The following is a 20,355-nucleotide window of genomic DNA, read 5'->3' as shown; positions in this document are numbered from 1 at the left end:
TAGACACTCTCTAGTGTTAATTTAACACTGGAGATTTTGCTGTGTACAAGAGCCACCTCCACGGGACAAGACTCAGCAGTCCATCTGCATCTTAAGGATAAAGGTCACTCTTTCGAGGATGCCAACGTTCACATTTTGGACAGAGAGGACAGATGGTTTGAAAGAGGAGTGAAAGAAGCCATTTACGTCCACTGTGAGCGACCATCTTTGAACAGAGGCGGTGGTTTACGACACCAACTGTCTGCCATCGATAATCCAGTTTTGAGATCCCTCCCCAGACGCCTTAACGCCCACTCACATCCTGGGCCATCTGACCTCAGGAAATCACATGATAGGGTGGGGCCAGGTTTCACAATGAGTTTACCCGAAACCCTGGCTGATTGGGACCCACACCCAGTTTCACACCTTGGCTCATGTGATTAGGTAGAGGATCATCAGGGGGTCCTTTTGTCCCTCTGTGGGGGGGATACTCCCACTGGGTTTAAATCTGGGACTCTCCACCATTTGACCTTAGAACTGAAGAAGCTTCTCGGATGAGAGGTGAAACGTCTTCAAGCAACTCAAAGAAGTCCAGACGCTTTTCTTTCCAAGTTCCTTAGACAATTAAAAAAAAACTAGATGAAAAAGAACTTAACTTCTTTCTTCGATACATGGCTTCTTTGTCATTGCTGCTACTATTGTACTTCTACTGTAAGATGGGATTTTAACGTGTGAGTCATGGGACTGGCTTTGATTTGCTTTTGGGTCACTCTTACAAGTGGCTCTTTGTGAAAACTGCCTCATTGTTCAGCAGTGGAGAACAGCACCTTTAAGTTGTAAACAACTTGAATGAGTAGCATTAAATCAACAGCGAAAAATGTTATTTCCAGTCTTCATGCTCCTCCTGATTTGCACACAAACAATTTCCACGCTTTTTCAAACTAAATCAAGAGAAGCCAGTGTTTCGGGCGTTTAAAGACACATTACTTGTTTTTAAGTCCCTTAGAGAATCTTATTTTGACTGTGACAATCTCTTACATTACTTATGCATTACATAGAAGGATAATGTATTAATCTGAATTAAATACCCAAGCTGATTTACCGTGGGTTTTTAACATCCGTAAATCCAAACAGGATACAGCTTTAGTCTTGTTTCTATAAGCTAATCTCTCCATAGCACTAAGTGAACATCTCTACATTCTCCTCGCCTTCTGCCAGTCCACTTAGCATGCTCCCATCCTCTGCAGTGATGTGCTCCTGTTTAACACCTTGGCTAAGCTCGCTGAATAATGCAGTGGGGGGAACAACTCGCTGAATCAGCACTGAGGACAGGTCAGCGGAGACACTGTGGTTTAGCGACTCTGGCAGCCTCGACACATGAATGCAGAGGCAGTCCACATAAGCAGACGCGACATATTCACATAAACACAGAGATCGTATTAGGGAGATGGGGCTCAAATGCATAATCAATGCAGATTAAAGCATGTTTCATAGTCAACACATTCCAACCACTTCACCAATACATCGTAGCATACTAACTACACATATTAGAGCCCAATTTATGTCAGTAACTTCAATTATATTTGCCTCCTTTATTAAATACAATTCAAATAAACACAAAAATGCAACATTACTAAAGCCAAAAACATTTTTATAACTTTTACATTTACTTTACAAGAACGTAGAAGTGTAACAAGCTAACTAAACTAAAACTTGTGGGTATTTCCATCAGAAGGTTTTTTTCTCCGACATCTAAGCTGAATACAGATTGTGGCTTATGCATAACATGAATAAATCCTTTTCTGGCCACAGTGTTGTACATGCTGTGTGGTGCCATACACAAATACAGTGCGGCACCAAGTGAAGGATGGAGAGGGAATCACAGCATGGTGTCTGACATCTTTTCCCATCTTGCTAAATAAGGAAGATGAAGAAAAAATTTCCTTGTAATTATGTTAAAAGTAAGACTGACAGGAAGAAAGAACTAGAATGTTGGAAGGTTGACGACTGAGTGAGACACGAGAGGAATCTGTGCCTGCAAGCGGGAGAGAAAGTGAGAGGAGAAAGCAGGTAGGTGAGGAGAGTCAGCTCAAGTTGTAACAACAGATTTTAAGGAGGTTCTGAGGGAGGGAGAAGGGAAAGATGAGGGATGAGAGGGGCTTGTCCCGACGTGGCCTATAACTCCTTGATGCAGAGCATTTACTAAGCCCTCATCAGCAATATCGTCCCCATATGAGAGTGTGTCTTGATACAGAGTTTTATTTGCCATTTTCATTATATTCCATTGTACTCACTTTGTTTGATGAGGTACCTTTACAAGTAACATTGTGAACTGTTGGTTACTGTTCCTTTAAGGCAAATAGAAGGTAAACAGCTCAAAACTGATTCTTAAGATAAAATCCGTCATACAAATACAAATGGTAAATATCAGGACTGACATCTGTTTTTTATAGACCTCTTAAGCTGTCTGCCTGCATGGATTTGTATTTCCTGTGACTCTACATTTATCACAAGTCTGTGCGTCTCTGCATTAAGAGTTAATGTAATAATGCGTGCGCTTGTGAGAATATAAAAGTGTGTGTTTGTAAGGCTTGTTAGAGTAGCAGTTGGCTCCTGCTGACAGCTACTGCAGTCTGAACAGCAGGGCTGACGAGGACAATCAATTAGCCCTGATTTGCCCACATACATACACACACAGTGATAGCTGCATACCGATGCGCACTGATCTAAACACACCTTATACAGTATTGTATTATAAACAACATTATATACAACATGATCAACATCTAATGAATTTCATTTGCAAAAAAAGCATTTTTATCTTGAAATTTCGCCACCGTTCCAAAAAAACTCTAACTTCTCTACTGTATGAAAGAAGAAATGAGGAGACATAGTGCTGGGCTGTGGCACTATCTGCCCGTGTGTGTCTGTGTGTGTATGTGTGTTTGTTATGCCCCAGCTGGAGTAGCGCGAGTTTATTAAAAATCAGACTGGATCTCTCTAAGGGCGGCTTGGATGCTGTTTGCTCGATGTATGCTTGTGTGTGTGTTTGCTCTGAGCGCTGTGTGTGATCCTGAGCAGATGCTGATGTTTTGACAGCCATCCTGCTCTCAGTCTGTCCGCCTCACGTCAGCTGTGTGTGTCTGCAAATGTGCATTCGTGTTTGTTGTAGAAAGCAAGCGCGCAAGCACAAGCCGTACGTGTGTGCACGTGTGTGTGTGGTCTTAGTGCAGGGTTAAACAGTGGTCTCACTGTCAGTGAGTATCTGACCTTCTATCTACCACTGGGATCACTTATCCTTCTGCAGGCTCCACAGTAGCACACGGCACCATCCTCCTGTCATTTCTTTCTTAGTTTCTCCTTCTTTCCTTTTCTTTTTAAACTTAATCTTTCTGCCACTCTCTCTGATTTTCCCTCTTTGATAGCCCTCTAACAATGACATTTCCCTTTACTCCTATCCAGGTCCCCTATCCCCATTTCTCTGCACTAATAAGTCCCTGCTTCTCCCCCTCAACACTTGCGGCTCCCTTCTCTTCATTCTCTGCTGTTCAGATACCAATATTCATAGAGTTAAAGATGAAATGAAAACAGAGGAGGAAAAGCTAATGAAGAAGAGGGAAGACAGGGGTAGAGGGTAGGAGACAGTGTGAGGAATGCTGAGATACACAAACTGAGAATCAGACAGAGAGTGAATATGGGGCAGAAACGCTGACAGTAGGGGAAGGAAGGATAAAAGTGTTTGACAGAGGAGGAAAAAAGGAATCTTTTTCATTTGTGTCAGCGCGCCATTGTCAGAGTAACAAAGACATAGCTCTCACAGTGCACTGGAGGATTTGTCAAACACACTTTCCCTTTCGCACACTCAAACACACATATATATAAAAAGCACGAAACATAAATACACAGGGTGTTTATCTCTTTCCTTCAGCAGGGACGAATCTCCTGGGGTGAGAGCAGCTCCTGCTCTCATCTTTCTGCAGTGTCACTTCTGACATTTGTCATGTTCTCCCCCTCATTCAAGTTTCAGCAGGCATTGAAAACATCTGAAAGACTTTATACCTTTGTGTAGTTTGAGAAAATAATCTAACCACCATTTACCTCACCTCGGTTTCACCCCCAAACGTGACCCATAAGCAACCCTTCACACACGATTAATGACTGGAATGCTAAATTCTGCATCATTTTTGCACAGCACCCTTTATGAGTTCTCACTGTACACAATGCTTGAAGTAAATTCTTTTTGCTGCCCACTGTTTTGTTTTGTTTTTTTGCAAAAACTGTATTGTAAAGATTTGTATGAACACAAGTCTGAAAACTGATAACTTGGTAAGTTGACACAGATTGTTTTAAGAATACAGGATATGTTGAGTTGATTATTGGTCTCAAGGCACTGAGCTCATTAAACCACTGAAGGATGCTTCAGGGTCAGCACAGCAGATATTGAGGAGTGATGGGAATAATTTTTCCCCAAGGATAACCCAGCCCTTAAGAGAAATAGGTGGATAAATGGTAGCAAATAGGCTTTACAAAGCTTTAGGATAGTAACACATTATTTTTGTACTTTTGCCACCACAGTGGGTTTTATATCAAACAACCAAGATGTGACTGAAATGCAGATTTTCAGCTTTAATTTACTGGGTTTATCAAAAAGGTATTGCATTAGCTGTTTAGTAATTGCAGCCATTTATATACACAGACTTTTCCAGTTCTGAGAAGTAATTGGCCAACTGACCGACAAGTAGTTGGACTGCCAAATGAGTCCTGCTCTTTCACTATTTCGTCACAACCTAAGAAGATAGAAGATCTGGAGTTCATTCCAAATGTTGAACTTGTAGTTGGGAGCTTTGTTTTCTGCTGAAATTCTAAATTTGAGGTCCAGAGGTAAAATTAGTCCTTTATTAGGCCTAAAAAACAAAATAAACCTATCAGATTAAAAAAAAAGAAGAAGAAATAGTGTACTGCCCAGCTGAATATAAATACAGCAAGGTGCAAACCACTGGTTACACTCAACAACAAGAAGGTCACAAACTCTTTAAACGAAACTCTTTCCACCATTTACCTTTTAGATAAAGTTACGAGAACAGAAAAGTATTATGAAGAGAAAGAAACAGCTCCTGATTCAAAACCACAAAACGTTAGCAAGCTACTTGACAACCATCCTATCATTTCAGTGTGTGTGTGTGTCAAATATGTTAACATTTTAAAAGTCTGTCACCACCATGTCAGTATTATAAACTATTTTCAATAAATAAATATATTGCATGTGAATGTTGTGCAATTCTACTGATATTGGTATTGACTATTAAATTTCTGCTACTGTGACATCTCTAATGGATAGTATGCAATACAGTACAATTTATGCACTTCATGAAACCATTCTACATAACTCACCATTGTATGGCTGTCTTCACTTTCTTAGTTATAGTGCAATAGCTGTAGTCTTTGATTTGGAAATAACTCAGGAAAGATCAAAAACAATTATGTTTTAATTCTTAATCCCATGTATAAAATGACTTATTAAGCAATAAGCAATTTGACCCAACTGTGAGCGGTTTTTAAGATGCAAGTTAACCATTTATGCATTCATGCTAAAAACGTAGACCTTATAGTACCTAAAATACAATAATTAAACCCTACAGAGCCATAAGGGGAGAGGGCTGTGATGGTAAGGTCAAATTTTGCTTCAAAGCAGCTCAGCAGGAAATCATTTTCACTCGGTTTCAGTTCTTGTTGTGCCAAACTGAGGATGTTGTCATCTTTTGGTTTTATGCATCTATGTTCCCTGCAGCGTGATATAGATCAGCAGCTTTCCAACTCAAGTCCAAATGACTGCCAAATAGCTGCACGACAGACTCTTTTAATTGCACTCTCCATCCCCTCAGAGAGCATGTTTCAAAGTACCACCTTGCACCAAGGGACATCGATGTAATTAACACACCTGCTGCAAGTACAACTACAGTGGCGTTGTTAATTAGAGTTCATTTGTTTGTGTAAATAGGAAGCAGAAGCTGTTCTGACAGGTCGTGGAAGTCAGGCGCCTTAAGTAGGCATTTTATGTTTTTATTTATTCATTTTACTGCATTTAATACTTTGTTCCACGTGTTACTTAATTACTCTGTAAGCTTTGAACATGTAAACTTCACTTTTCCACATGTTATAGACAACATTTGAGCTGAAATGCTGTTTTACAGGTGAGTAGCTTTAGGGAAAATGAAGGGATGTAAATCTAGATCAATAAATAAAACTTTTACAGCCCAGTAGGTATTATTGGACTCATACCTACACAGATGCAGTCCTCCTCTCTTGTATCTTTAACACACTCATACAAACAGATGAGAAGTTTTCTCATGCATGAACTGTTGACTCACATTAGCTTTGTTTGTGAAGGACTGGAGCAGACTAAACGCCATGAGAGAAGCTCACTATGCAACTAATCTACTACCTTCAAAGTACACACTTCCATTTCTTCACACTATGTTTTCTCCCTATTAATATTCCTCATTCTTATTCATCTGCGTTTCTCTGAGGTTGAGGGGGTGCTGTGAATCTTTGTTCAGAGACTCCCTCCCTCCTCTCTCTCCAAATTTCTGTCTCCTCCTATCCTCTTCTTATCCCTCAATCTCTTGTTTATCTCACATTCACTGCTTATTCAGCACAACCCTCTCCCACTCATACTTCTCCTTTTTGATACCATGCACTCTATATCACTCTTTTCACACCTCTACAGTCTCTCTCCATATCAATCACTTGGTTTCTGTTGTCTGAAGTTATCCCTCTTACTTTCACAAGCTCTCTCTTTCGTCTGCTTGTCAGCTGTTTTTGTAACACACTGGCAGAATGCAGCATCTCTCACCACCCTTTTTTGAGCCTTTCCTCTTTGTTTTACCCCAGTCAACCTCTTACCTTCTATACAGTTATACATTTCTACTTGTTTAGCTTCCCTTCTTCCTTGTTTAGCTACCTTCACTTTATCTTATTCAACCTTCATTATCTTCTCTGTCTTTTATTTGAATCTGTTCTTTTGTTTCACCCACTAGTCCAACTGCTTTCTGTTTCTGTGCACCTCCACCTCCTTGCTCTTTCCCTCCTCTGTTATTTGCACCCTGCTATTTGGCAGTCCGATGGCTCAGCTGCCAAGACTGACACTCTACAAGGACTAAACATCTGTCTCCCTTTCTCTCTAGCACGCTCTCTAATTCTCCTCTACTGAGTCCCCAACTCAGCTCATTTTCAAAAGTGCATTGCTGGCTTGTAAATTCAGTTATTACAGCTAAGGAAGACAATGCACATCAACAGAGATAAATGATTCTGCACAACTCATAACAAGCTTGCATTAACAAGTGCCATAGTTGCCAGTTATGGGAACCCTAAGTAATCAAAGTCTATACACAGTATAGACTAGAAAGTATTACAAAATATTCTACAACAGGGGTGGCCAACCCGCGGCTCTCGAGCCGCATGCGGCTCTTTGCCTGGTTTCATGCAGCTCTTACGTTCATATCAAAGTTTGTGTTTTGGGTTTTTTTATGTTGTTGTTTTAAAATGTGCGCGTTCGCTTCGCTTGAGTTCAATACGGTATTTTCATCAAATGCGCATGTGTGTGAGATGAAAATACCGCAAAGTTTCCCAGTAGGAGCAAGTTCGCCCTTAAAATGGCAGGAAAAAAATGCACAGCAAAAAGAAAATATGAAGATGAACACAGGACGTTTTTAACAGAGTGGGAGAGTTTATATTTTTTTGTTGAACGCAATGGCAAGCCATTCTGCCTTATATGTCAGACGTCATTAGCGCATTTCAAAGCTTCAAATCTTCAGCGCCACTTCAGCTCACTCCATGCTAACATCGACCAGGAATTTCCAAAAGGGACTGAACTTCGCAAACACGAGTTGGCCACTTTGAAAAGTCAGGCAGAAAAGCAGATACAGTTTTTCCAAAAATTTACGAAGCGGTCAGAGACCATAACGCTCGCATCCTATCAGCTGGCTTGGAACATTGCACGGGCTAAAAAGGCATACAATGAAGGGAAGTTCGTTAAAAAATGCCTCAGTGACGTTGTTGAAATCTTGTCTCCTGAAAACGACAAATTAAAACGCATGGTATCAGACGTCCAACTGTCCCGCCACACTGTTGAACACAGAATATCGGACATTAACACGGCTATTGAATCACAGTTGCACTCTGACCTTCAAGCATGTGAGTATTTTAGTGTGGCATTGGATGAGAGTTGTGATATACAAGACAAGCCTCAGTTGGCAATATTTGCACGGTCTGTGTCAAACGATTGTGTGATCAAAGAAGAACTCCTGGATATTGTGCCATTAAAAGACAGAACCCGTGGCATAGATGTGAAAGAAACCATGATGGCTGCATTTGAAAAAGCAAATCTGCCCATAACGAAATTAACTGCAATAGCCACGGATGGAGCACCAGCCATGATGGGATCTGTGAACGGGCTTGTGGGGCTGTGCAAAGCTGATCAAACTATTCCTGACTTTTGGAATTTCCACTGCATCATCCACATGGAGCAACTCGTGTCTAAATCATTGAATTTAGATAACATCATGAAGCCTGTGATGGAAATCGTCAACTATATCCGCACACATGCGCTTAACCACAGTCAATTCAAGAATCTCATCGCTGAGCTGGACCAAGGGCTTCCAGGTGACCTGCCGCTGCACTGCACTGTGAGGTGGCTGTCAAAAGGCCAGGTACTCTCTCGCCTCTTTGAGCTTTTGTGTGTTTGCATTAGTCAACAAACTGAAGCTGTTCAAGACACATATTCAAAAGGGAGATTTAACGCATTTTCCCACTCTGCTAAAAGCCACCGGGCAAGTCGCCAGCGCCGCCCCGGAAAGCAAAGAGCCAGATATGCAATGCTGATTGAAAACTTGCACGAAAGCTTCGTGACCCAGTTCCATGATCTACAATTGAAAAGGCCACAGATTACGTTCCTCGTCAACCCATTTAATGCAGAGACCGGCTGTTTGAAAGTCCCGCTAGTCACAGATGAAGCTGCGGCTGAGTTGGAGATGATCGATCTTTGTGAAGAGGACCAATTGAAACCTGCTTTAAGGGAAGGGACCATTGAGTTCTGGAAAAGTGTGCCAATGGAAAAATACCCCAATGTCAAACGGGCTGCGCTTAAGATACTGTCAATGTTTGGGTCAACATACGTCTGCGAGTCTGTGTTTTCTACCCTAAAACATGTGAAATCAAAGCATCGATCTGCTCTGACTGACACACATGTGAAAGAATTGCTTCGAGTGGCAACAACGGAATACAAGCCAGATTTAAAGAGGATTGTTCAAGGCAAGGAATGCCAGAAGTCCCACTAAACAACATGCATTGTAAAAGTAAATGCTATTGTAGATTATTATATTTTTGTTTGTGGACTTGGTTGAACTGAGAGTTTGTGTGTGTGAGACAGTGCACACAATGTTCATTGTTGAAAATGACTGGCCTGTGGTTTTAGTACTGTAGGAGTCCATTTCTGTCATTATCATGTTGGTGTGTGACATTTACAATAAATCTGGCTGAGCAGAGATGTGTGTATTTTGTGTGTGTGTGTGTGTGTGTGTGAGAGAGAGAGAGAGAGAGAGAGAGAGAGGGAGGAAAGGATGGGTGATGTTCATGTGTGCCCATGCGTATGATGTGGCTCTTTGCAATAACACAGTAAAAAAAAGTGGCTCTTGGTCTCTGACTGGTTGGCCACCCCTGTTCTACAACAATACTTTTGAATTATTCCACTTTTGGCATAATCGCAGTTTATGTTTTCAGCTTACTTTGGCTGGAGGAACATTAAATATGTCAACTGTTTCCCCATACATATATCACCTCTTATGGGGGGATAAGATAAGGAAAACATCAGAATACAAATATTCAAATGGAAGTGTTGTTACTCAAAATAGTAATCTATTACACATTAATCGTTACTTTCGTAATAGTAATGCGGTATATTTTCTGGATTTTTAATTTGTTACACTACTCGTTACATTATATTCTCATTACTCCGTAAAATGACTTGAAATGCATTGACACATAATTTTGTGGTTTGTTTTTTTTCTATCGACCCCACACCTTTGTAAGCACCTTTTTAAAGCAAGTAATAACATAGTTGTAACTGTCATTTAATTACTGAATTTAGTACAGTAATGCATTGTAATGTGTTACACCCAACACATAATTTAAATTATGTATATTCATTATTTTGGTAATTCCCATGTATCTAGCACTCTCACTTAAACCATCCAGAGCATTTTTTTAGTAGTAAGAACACAACTGATCTTCTTTTGTGTGCAACCTTCGAGAAAATGTCTGCAACTGTGTACAGGGATTCCCCAAACACTGTAATATGTTCATGTGCAAGAAAGATAAAGATAAATGATCACATCAGAAAAATTAAGCTAAAATGAAAATGTTTAAGTTTGGCATTTGTACAAATACAAACAAGCTATTTCACTCGACTGAATTAGATTATAAACATGCTCCTAAAACTGTAACATTTACTGCAAAACTTTCCTCATCACCACTTTTTTGTCATCGTGTTTTTCTAAATTGTTACAGTATAATCACATTTCTGCAAGACGATACGGTCACGGTTAATTTTTCTTTAAATCATGAATTTACAGTTCTTGGGTTCTCACATTGCTGTGGTTAATGGGGCGTATTGGATCCTGTCATTGCTTCTTTTCTTTCTTTCTTTTCTTTCTGTAAACTCCTGTAAACTTTGGATAATATTGGGGAATTCATTGTTCTTATTTAGACATTAGTATTTTAGAGAAGGGGTGAAAGGATTTTTTTTTTGCATCATGCAAGTTTTAATCAAATACTGAGATATCAGATAATCTGCTGGTGTTTGGCACTGTTCTTGATCTTGACCCCCCTCCCTCGTCAGAAATAGCTTATCTTTCCCTCCTTTATCAGTTCTGCTTACCTTCATCTTCTCTGTCCATTTGGCTTGCAATTGGTTTCACTATATATCTTTGGAAGCTGACGAGGCAGAAAAGTAGAAGGACAGGTCTTTTAACTTGGCATATCTCTCTCTACACACCTTTTCCCCGTTCTCCTCCTCTGTGCCCTCTAAGCTTCCTTTAAAACTACCACTTCTCTCCCACCGCCCTCGCTTCCTCCTCCTAAAATATGAGCACCATATCATACATGACTCTACACCTAGACCCACTCAATTTCCAAGCCATCATTTCACCCTTTGCCTCTCTCCCTCCCTTACTCTCTCTCTCGCGCCACACAAACAGCACACACTCCTCTCCCACTACACTGTCCAAGTGGTCACCGCCCTATTTTTTTTTTCTGTGCAGGGGAGGAAAAGACCGTCTGCCAAACATTTAGAGGTGGGGTAACTTTGGCTCATGCAAAGTGTGTGGCAAAGCATGCGTGTGTGTGTATGTCCGTGATGAAAAGTGTTTATTGGGGGATTCCCTTGAAAGGGAGATCCTGTAATTGTGTTTGATTCAGCCTGGGTGGGCGGGTGGGGAGTAGCTTCATGTTGGGTGTCCTAAATGTGACTCATGAATTCCAAATAACCTCAGTCATAATCCTCCCTGCTGTCACCCCTGTGTTTAATATAGTCCCAGAAAAACATTTGGAACCCATTTACATCCTGTCATTATTCAGTTTCGCCAGGCTTGTGCGATATCACAAGACAGTGTGACATTGTGATGTAACACACAAAACAGAATCACTGAATTTTGGTTCCATCATTATCCTGATGAAGCATATGTCTAAATTCAACAAGGGAAATCATTCACATCTCTATCTTCATCTTCACCACCACCAGCATCTAGACTCCTGTCCTACTTCCTCTCCTATCCCTGATCTGAGTCTAATTGCCAAATAGCTTTTTTAGACATGATTTTGATTTGAGAAGATATTAATGTAAAGTTCCACAATAGCTAGTAAATGAACACTAGAGAGGATATATTTTCACAGGTGATGCTTAAGAAGGTCAAGTATGTACAAACTTTGCATCTCAACTTTTAAGCCAACACGAGTAAAAAGAAGCCGAAAGTGGTCTAGGAAATGGAAAATGGAATACACAGTTCCATAAGAATGTGAACATTTGGAAAAGCTCCAAGACATCTACCAACGGATACAGAGGTGAAATTGTTTAGTCAAACATGAATCCCTACTTTGAACTGTTCTTCACAGGGTTTCCACGAGTGTATTACAAGTCCAGCGGTGCACCAATCCACAAGACTGTTTTGATGGGGGTGTGATTGTGCCTCTGTGTGTCTGTGCTGTGTGTCCCTGGCCACACTGAGCACTCATACACACTGAGGGCCCGCAGGACATCACAGTTATTGATAATGCAAACAGGTGAGGACATTATCTGTACCAATATCTAGCTGAATTGCTGTTTAGCTTGTGGCTTTTTGCTTTTTTCTCATAATCTGTGCCCTTTTTTCAGTATACAAAGGTAAATAAAGGTCTATCAAGTGCATCCATAGTGTCTGATAGAATACATTTGACTAAATGTGTTATCCTTGTGCAGGTGTCTCTGTTTTGTCTTAGTATGCCTGTCTGTGACACTGTTTGTCACATTGTATTTGCCCACAGAGCCAACGGGGTGAAATAGCTTTTGATTAAAAACAGCTGAAACAGATGGGTGAAGGCTGAGAGATAGAGACAGACATGAGAAAGAGAGAGATTGAAAGAGGAGGATCTGCAGAGATGAAGTGATATGTAGCGAGGCACAGACTGATAAGACGGCACTGAGAGGACGGCAAAGATAAGAATTATTGGAAGAAAGAGAAAGATTCAGAAGGATACGCCACGACTCTTCATAAAAAAAAATATTGTGCTCAATACAAGATGCGTCACTTCTAATCTCTGTCCGGCAAAGTGACCCGTTGCACTCCATGACTAAATGATGGTTTTATGACAAAAACACAGAAACCTGTATGTCTAACCTGTTGCTAGTAGAGAGCTGGTTATCACTGAGACTAACTGCAATTATGGTTACTCTCTATTTTTCATACTCCAAGTATAACTCTGTATGTGGTGCATGTTAGCGTTCGTGCTAATGGCTCAAACATAGTTGTGCTTTGGCCCTACACAGAACCTACGCACAACTTTGCAAATCATCCACATGTTACAACTGTTTAGTGTCACCAGGGGGCAGTGTTACAAACAACCAATCTGTGGGCAACTCACACTTCTGTTGTTGTTAGTCTTTCAATTGGCTGCATGTATAACATACAAAGAGCTAAAGTGACTGTTAAAAACAAGGAAAAGTGTCCATCATAGCCTCTGCCTGTGCTTTTCAGGCCCTTTTTGTCTCCTTTGAGGATTACACGCAAGCAAAAGGGACAAGAGTGTACAAATGCAGTATAATACAAGCCCCCTGAATATGTAATATGCTATCATATTAAGCTCCAAAGTGTAACTTTAATCCTGAAGCAAACAGTTAAAAAGAAGATATCAGTGCTCTTATATCGCTAGAGAATTTCACTTTACCGCATTCTCTCAAAGTCACATATTGTCTGCCTTAGACTTCAGTATGCTAAGTAGCTAAACACACCAGTGTACATTTAGATTAGCCCAGCTGCACTAATAAAATGTAATATTACAAGGAGAAATCTTAATATAATATATATGGAGTAAATAACTTAAAATGACCATTTTGACATTTTCATTACAGCTGACGTCAGCAGTTTTATTTTACGCGGAAAATAAATTTTAGGCTATAATATGAGGAGTCTCACAAGGATTGTTGATGGTGTATTAAAAAGATTAATATTTCACCAAATGTCCCTCTCATTTTTTCTGTTTTTCCACATATACACAACATATCTACACACACACACACACCATGTACACATGATTTAGACGACTTGCTGAAGTTAAAATCAAAATGGGGAGGAAAAGTGTTTGAAATTATTCTGAATGTGGCACAGTTATTGCTGGCAGATGGGTTGGTCTGGGTATCTCAAAAACTGCTGATCTACTGGGATTTTCCATCCCAACCATCTCTAAGGTTTACAGAGAAACATCTGAAAAAGAAAGAATATCCAGTGAGCAGCGGTTCTCTAGGAGTAAACACCATGTTGATGTCTGAGGAGAAAAACCCGGCTGCTTTGAACTCATAGGAAGGCAACAGTTACTTAGATAGCCACTCGTTGGAATCAATATATGCAGAAGAGCATAAGGATTACAGCCGATAAACTACAGCAACTTAAGACCACAGAGGGTGCCACTCCTGACAGCTACAACTGGAAAATGAGGCTCCAATTTGCATGGGCTCACTAAATAATAGGATAATAAGATATTGAAAAAATTATGAATCTCAATTCAGATGACGGGTTCAGCAATTGACATAAACAACATGAAAGCATGAATCCATCCTGCCTTCAATCAATGGTGTAACGGTGTGGAGGATATTTTCTTGGCACACTTAGGGGACTTTGCTCAGTACCAGCTGAGTAACACACTGTACCAGGGTACTGCTGCTGACCCTGTCCATCCATTTATGACCACAGTGTATCTATTCTGCAGGTTAACGCACCATATGAATCAGCCTAAATAATCTCAAATTGGTTTCTTGAATGTGACAATAAGTTCACTGTACTCAAACAACCTCCACAGCCACGAGATCTCAATCCAATAGAGCACCTTTGGGATGTGGTGGAACAGGAGGGGATCATCATGGATCTGCAGGCAACAAATCGTGTGATGCTGTCACGTCAACATTGACTAAAATCTCTGATGGATGCTTCCAATACATTGTTGAATCTATGCCATTCTATCATGTGCAATTCTATGTGATGTCGGATGGGCTTTGCATCCATCTGCTGCATTCTCAATACCTAAGGATATCATTTCTCTGAGATGAATACTGAATTGACTCTGACAGTATTAAATGGTAAATGGCCTGTATTTGTATAGCGCTTTACTTAATCTCTAAGGACCCCAAAGCGCTTCACACTACATTCAGTCATCCACCCATTCACACACGGGTGATGGCAAGCTACATTGTAGCCACAGCTGCCCTGGGACACACTGACAGAGGCGAAGCTGCCAGACACTGGCGCCACCAGGCCCTCTGACCACCACCAGTAGGGAACGGGTGAAGTGTCTTGCCCAAGGACACAACGACCAAGACTGTCGGAGCCGGGGCTCGAACTGGCAACCTTCCGATTACAAGACAAACGGCCAACTCTTGAGCCACGATCGCCCCTAGTTAAGTTATACCTCTGTTAAAAACCAGTGCAGAGCAGTCACCTTTACCATCAGTTGCTCAACATTTCGCTGTATTATTAGTCCTGCATATTAACAAGTTGTTGTAAATTGTTATTATAATAATAAATATCTTGAGCAATATTAGAGCGGTTCACAGAATATAAGCAGTATGGGAAATAGTTGAACATCTGTGATATTTTATGATGTTTTCGATGGTAGCAGCCGAGTCTGTGTATATGTTTGTGCTTGTGTATTAGTTTTTATTGTATTTGGATCATCTGGTCTTTTCAGTGGAGATGACAAATTCCTCTGAGCAGAAAGGCCAAATAGTGTTTATTTTGTTGTATGTGTTTACATGTGTATTTTTGTGTTTCCTTCTCTACAAAAAGACGCCGTCTCCCTGGCTCCCCCCCCCCATCTCCACACCACCCAAACCCCTTTAAAGCACACGTAGACTCACTTCAATAGCAGGCAAAAAGAATGAGAAAAATGCTGAACAAACACGGGAGGAAAAAAAAACAAAACCTTGGCGGGAATTCCTTGAAATGAGCTAAGACATTCTGTCAGAACATTTACACACAAATACGCACATATGAGCACATTCGCAATGGTTAATGGATGAAAGAAAGCTGTGGAGGCCCTATCAGCTTTAGGTTGGAAACAACTCTAATCACCTACAGTCAATCAAATAACAGAACTAAGCTCTCATATTCCACATAAGCTGGTTGTTTTGGCAAAAACTAGACACAAACACACAAGTAAAGATAACTTTGTAGCAGTGTATTATTTTAAGACTCTGCAATGGATTAAAGAGCTGTTGAATCTAAGCATCTTGCAATCAGGCTGACTGGACAGCAGCTTCGGTTCCACATGACTCGACTTCACTTTGATCTTATCGGTCTGATTTGGTGTTATTAGAAAATATAGATGGTTTGACAACTGTGTCAAGAGGCTCTCTTATCGAATGGCTGACCTCATCTCATTGAGTGTGAGTGTGTAAAAAAAGTTAGACTGATAAGACGCTGTTGTTTTAGTGACTAAGGAGTTTGGATTACAATACATGGGAAACAATGAGACTCTAGTATAACAGCTTTTTTTTAAAATGTTAGAGTAAAACCAGTTTGTGGGAGAAAAAAAAACAATTTACCAATTTATGAATAATCTTGCATGCATGTGTTGTATGTGTTGACTTGTGGGACTGATTTTTAAGCTTCAAACTTTTTATCCTGACTTTGTTCATTTAATAGTTGCAACAATACAAAGCTGTTGCAAAAAGTATATAGGGACCTCTAAAGCAGCGCTGGATTTGCTTGATTAACCTATTTTAAAGCAGATATAAGTGAGGTGTCTCAAAAGATGAGAGAGAAAAGAAAAATATTTCATTGTAAACATGATATGCTGGTATCATAATTTCTGTGTTTGAAACTTGAGGTATTGCAGCAAACCTCCCTGGACAAGGATTAAAGCTCAAAATTTCCCCAAGACCATTCAATGGTTAGCTATGCTATTGTCAAATAGTTTCAAGAAGGACAAGAGCATAAATAACAGTATAATGTACAATGATGTCTAGAGTTCGACTGATGTAAGAACTTTAAGACTGATACTGTTACCAGTCGTTTGTGACTTAAAAATCCAATGTAATGGATGATGTTGTTTTTCTTTTCAACAGATGAAAAGGATTTCCGTAACATTTTGTATGTGAATTTATTCATATGTTCTTACAGAGATAATATGACAGTGCATTTTAAAAATAATCTTGTTTTAATGTCACCACAAGGCTCTACTTAACTCATATCAGCTCGTTCTTGTGTTTGTGGTGTTTCAACAAATATGCTGACGCTGATAGTACGTTTGGAGGGTGTTCCTCCTGTTTCTTTATTTTTTTAATTTTCATTTATCAGCTGTTATAAATGCTAACAATAAATGCTTGTTAGAAAATAACTGTAAATATATTATTAGAAGGTCAAAGACTATTATTAAATACTGACTTTGGTATCAGTGTCTGGAATACTAAAAGAGTACAACAACTGTGTTTACAATTGCAGTCTGAGACAGACTTCAGTAACATAAAACTTGAAAACAATAGCAACAATAGCAACCACCAAGGGAGAGTTTCTACAGAGCTGTAAAAAGAAAAACAAAAGTTGGAACACATAATAAAAACTCAGATTTCAACAGTATTGTGAAAACTTACTCCAGTGTTAACGCTGCCTTCTTCTGATCTTTGCAGCTAATACCGTTTCTTTTCCTGTTCTGTGAGGGAACAAACACTTTTCATCCTGCTGCTATTTTGAACCTCGCCCAAACAGATCTGATGCAGCTGCTGTCTTTTTAAAGCACCAATTTTTAATCTGCACCATTTCTTCCATCACTCACCGCTTTTCTATTCCGTCTGCTTGTCCCCATAATGCTGCTAGAGCACTGCAATGGCTGTTGTGATGTTTGCCGTAAATACATGCATTTATCTAACGGGGTACAATGAAACGTCCTTCAGGTGGATGTTACACTGTTGGATTCAAATGATAAAACTCAAATACTGACCGTTTTGTTGACAGGTTTGGTTGAGATGATTCATAAAATTGGAAATGATGAAAAAAGCTAATAATAATAATAATAATAATAATAATAATAATAATAATAAACTAAAGATAGTTTAAGACGTGTCTAATAGGGTTTTATTGTGTCAGACTTTCATTCATGGCTGAGCTCCCCATGCAACCTTGTGTTTTCTACACCCACACAGGAGAGAGTTTAGTCAAACAGGCCTCAGGGGCAGCTATCCAGGTCAGAACCTAATACAGAGGTATTTTCATGCTTTCCAGCCAAAAGCAACGCTGCAGCTGTTTGGGTGTGCGCGCGCGTGGTACTCAGCGCTACTTCACCACGACTTTGCCCTCAGGCACGAGCGCAAAGTAAGCATGGCACACATCCAGAAATTTATACAGCCACGAGACTCTGAGAATCTGAAGACCTTATCTTAAATTATGTAGAGATGCATGATAATTATGCTACAAAAGGTTTTTAACACCCAGTGGGACGAAGTGATGCCCGTTCTTTATTTCATTTTCAAAATTTTAAATTGTTATTCAACGGAATTTATGCGCTTCCTGTTTCTCCATGGCTTATTTTTAGATCACTTAACTTTCACCACCAAGTCAGTCGTTTGCACACACATCCACGTACACACTGTGCACCACAAAACATGTTATCACAGCTACATCGATATTAAAGCTAAAGAAAGTTAAAAAAAAAAAAAAAGGTGATCTCACCGTCTCTTCTGTTGTTGCCCCTCATCACTTTGGTCGTAGAGACCTGAGCCCTCACGACTCCTGTTAAAGTTCCCAAAATTAGAACCGTCCACATGTGGAAAAACACCGGTCCTCTCATGTTGCTGAGAATGATGCTAGGTTAAAAAAACGACAGCGGTAAAAATGAGTAAATGTCCTCTTCGCCTTCTAGTGGCTTAAGCGAAAAATGATGTACTTCAAAAGTTATCTAAAGCTTTCCATTAACGCTTTGAGTAGCTCTCTCCTTTACCCGTAAATTGGAATCACTTGTTGATTCCAACGCTTGAAGTCTGACGCACTCTATGCCCCGTCTTGTTCCAAAGTGCCAAAAAATATGGAAGTCTTTGCTTTCTTTAAAAAGTTATGCGCGCACAGGCGTACCAAGTGCAAAACTCTGAAATAGCTCAGCGCAGGTGGAGGGTAATATAGCCACGCTCACGGTCAGACTGGAGACTGTAGGCGCCGGACGTCTTATCTCTGTGGAACAACTAAAAAAAATCTATTCTGCCACTGAGAAATATCCCGCATAGTTTTCCAGTTTCTAATGCATCTGCACTTTTAAAGTTGGGGCGTCAAACTTTGCCAAATGAGTGGCGCGTGCGCACCGTGTGTGAGCGTCCGGCTTGCTGTGGGTGTGCGGGTGAGATGCTTGGGTGTAAAGTTATACAGAATAATAAAAAAAAAAAAGAAAGAAAAAAAATAAAAAGAAAGAAAGAAAACCTTTCAAAAGAAACATCGATAAAATGTATGTAAAGTTTTCTTCGTATCTATTCTTTCTATTGATCCATCTTTTGCTTTCTGATTATTGTAATTAGGTACTTGATTGTTAAAACACACTTTGCAAAATGGAATGAGGAAATGAGCAAACGCGAAAGTGGATTTTTTTTTTTTTTTTTTTAGAAAATCCAGAGGAAATGGGGGGTGTCACCAGTTACATGAAAGGAAACGTGTCATGAACTTGTCCAGGACTTACTGGGAAATTTACTTGCCTCAGGTCTTAAATGTTGAATCATGCTGACGAAATATGAGATACAAGTAAATCCAGGGGATGAGATCTGTTACACAAGTTTTAACCAAGCAGTCACAGTAAGTGACAGCATTGTGCAATGCATGCATGATCCTCTGGGTAAGGAAAGCTGGACCTGAGCATCTAGATGTTGTGTTTTTCAGTGTGAGAAACGTTTCATCACTTGGCAGTGACAACATCACTTTGCTCTGCCTGAGTGACGTTAATGTCATATATTTTCTGTAATTCAAAATGAGGTGTTGCAACCCATCTAAGATAACACAGCACATGTGATAAATCTGGAAATGAACTGTTTGGAATCACTCCCTAACAGTGATCTAACCACCACCGTAAAATATCATATGAGTGTGTTTCTGACTTGACTAATTCCCACTCACTGTTGTTTTTATCACTTTTTCCCTGGTCACACAAATACTGTTAGCATGTCTTGTTTGCTTTCATTTCTTTTGCACCATGTTCATGTGCATAGTCACAAAAATTATCAGAGTTATTTAGACTTTATAAGATGAACTTGCCAACTTCGGGTTTCTGCTGAGTCAGCAGAAAGCCTACCCATTACTGAGCAATTGGCTAATGAGTAATTAATGCAGCACCTCTAAAACTTGAAACCACTTAGGGAATTATATAGGTTATTAATAGGGAAAGAAATTTAATTAAAATTAAAAGCTATTAGACTACCCTGCTGAGCTTCAAAGGCATATGCACCACAGGAGTGAATTTGTAAGTACTGTATACGTAGAGATCGGTTGTTGTCATACACAATGTGTATGGACACGCACACATGCGCACACAGACATGAAATCTTCTTATGGTATTAAAACTTTAACCTGCCAAGAATGTAATAACAGGGTAGCAATATTTGGATCT

The 20,355-nt window shown here is 39.9% G+C and overlaps 1 protein-coding gene across 2 annotated transcripts in view; it reads right to left on the bottom strand.

Moving 5' to 3' along the window:
* pdgfd (platelet derived growth factor d) overlaps positions 1-19,072 on the bottom strand; it is a 67,020-nt gene extending 47,948 nt beyond the window's left edge. For both annotated transcript variants that reach the window (XM_084950949.1, XM_084950950.1), the window contains exon 1: positions 18,444-19,072. In XM_084950949.1, coding sequence (XP_084807075.1) covers positions 18,444-18,561 — 118 coding nt within the window. In that variant the 5' untranslated portion in view covers positions 18,562-19,072. The remainder of the gene's footprint in view (positions 1-18,443) is intronic.
* Between the last annotated feature and the right edge of the window lie 1,283 nt (positions 19,073-20,355).

The sequence above is a fragment of the Perissodus microlepis genome, chromosome 14 (assembly GCF_051167445.1).
Source record: "Perissodus microlepis isolate ML-2025 ecotype Zambia chromosome 14, ASM5116744v1, whole genome shotgun sequence".
Taxonomy (NCBI): Eukaryota; Metazoa; Chordata; class Actinopteri; order Cichliformes; family Cichlidae; genus Perissodus; species Perissodus microlepis.
Note: the sequence above shows the minus strand (reverse complement) of the source record. Positions and strands in the feature narration are given on the sequence as shown.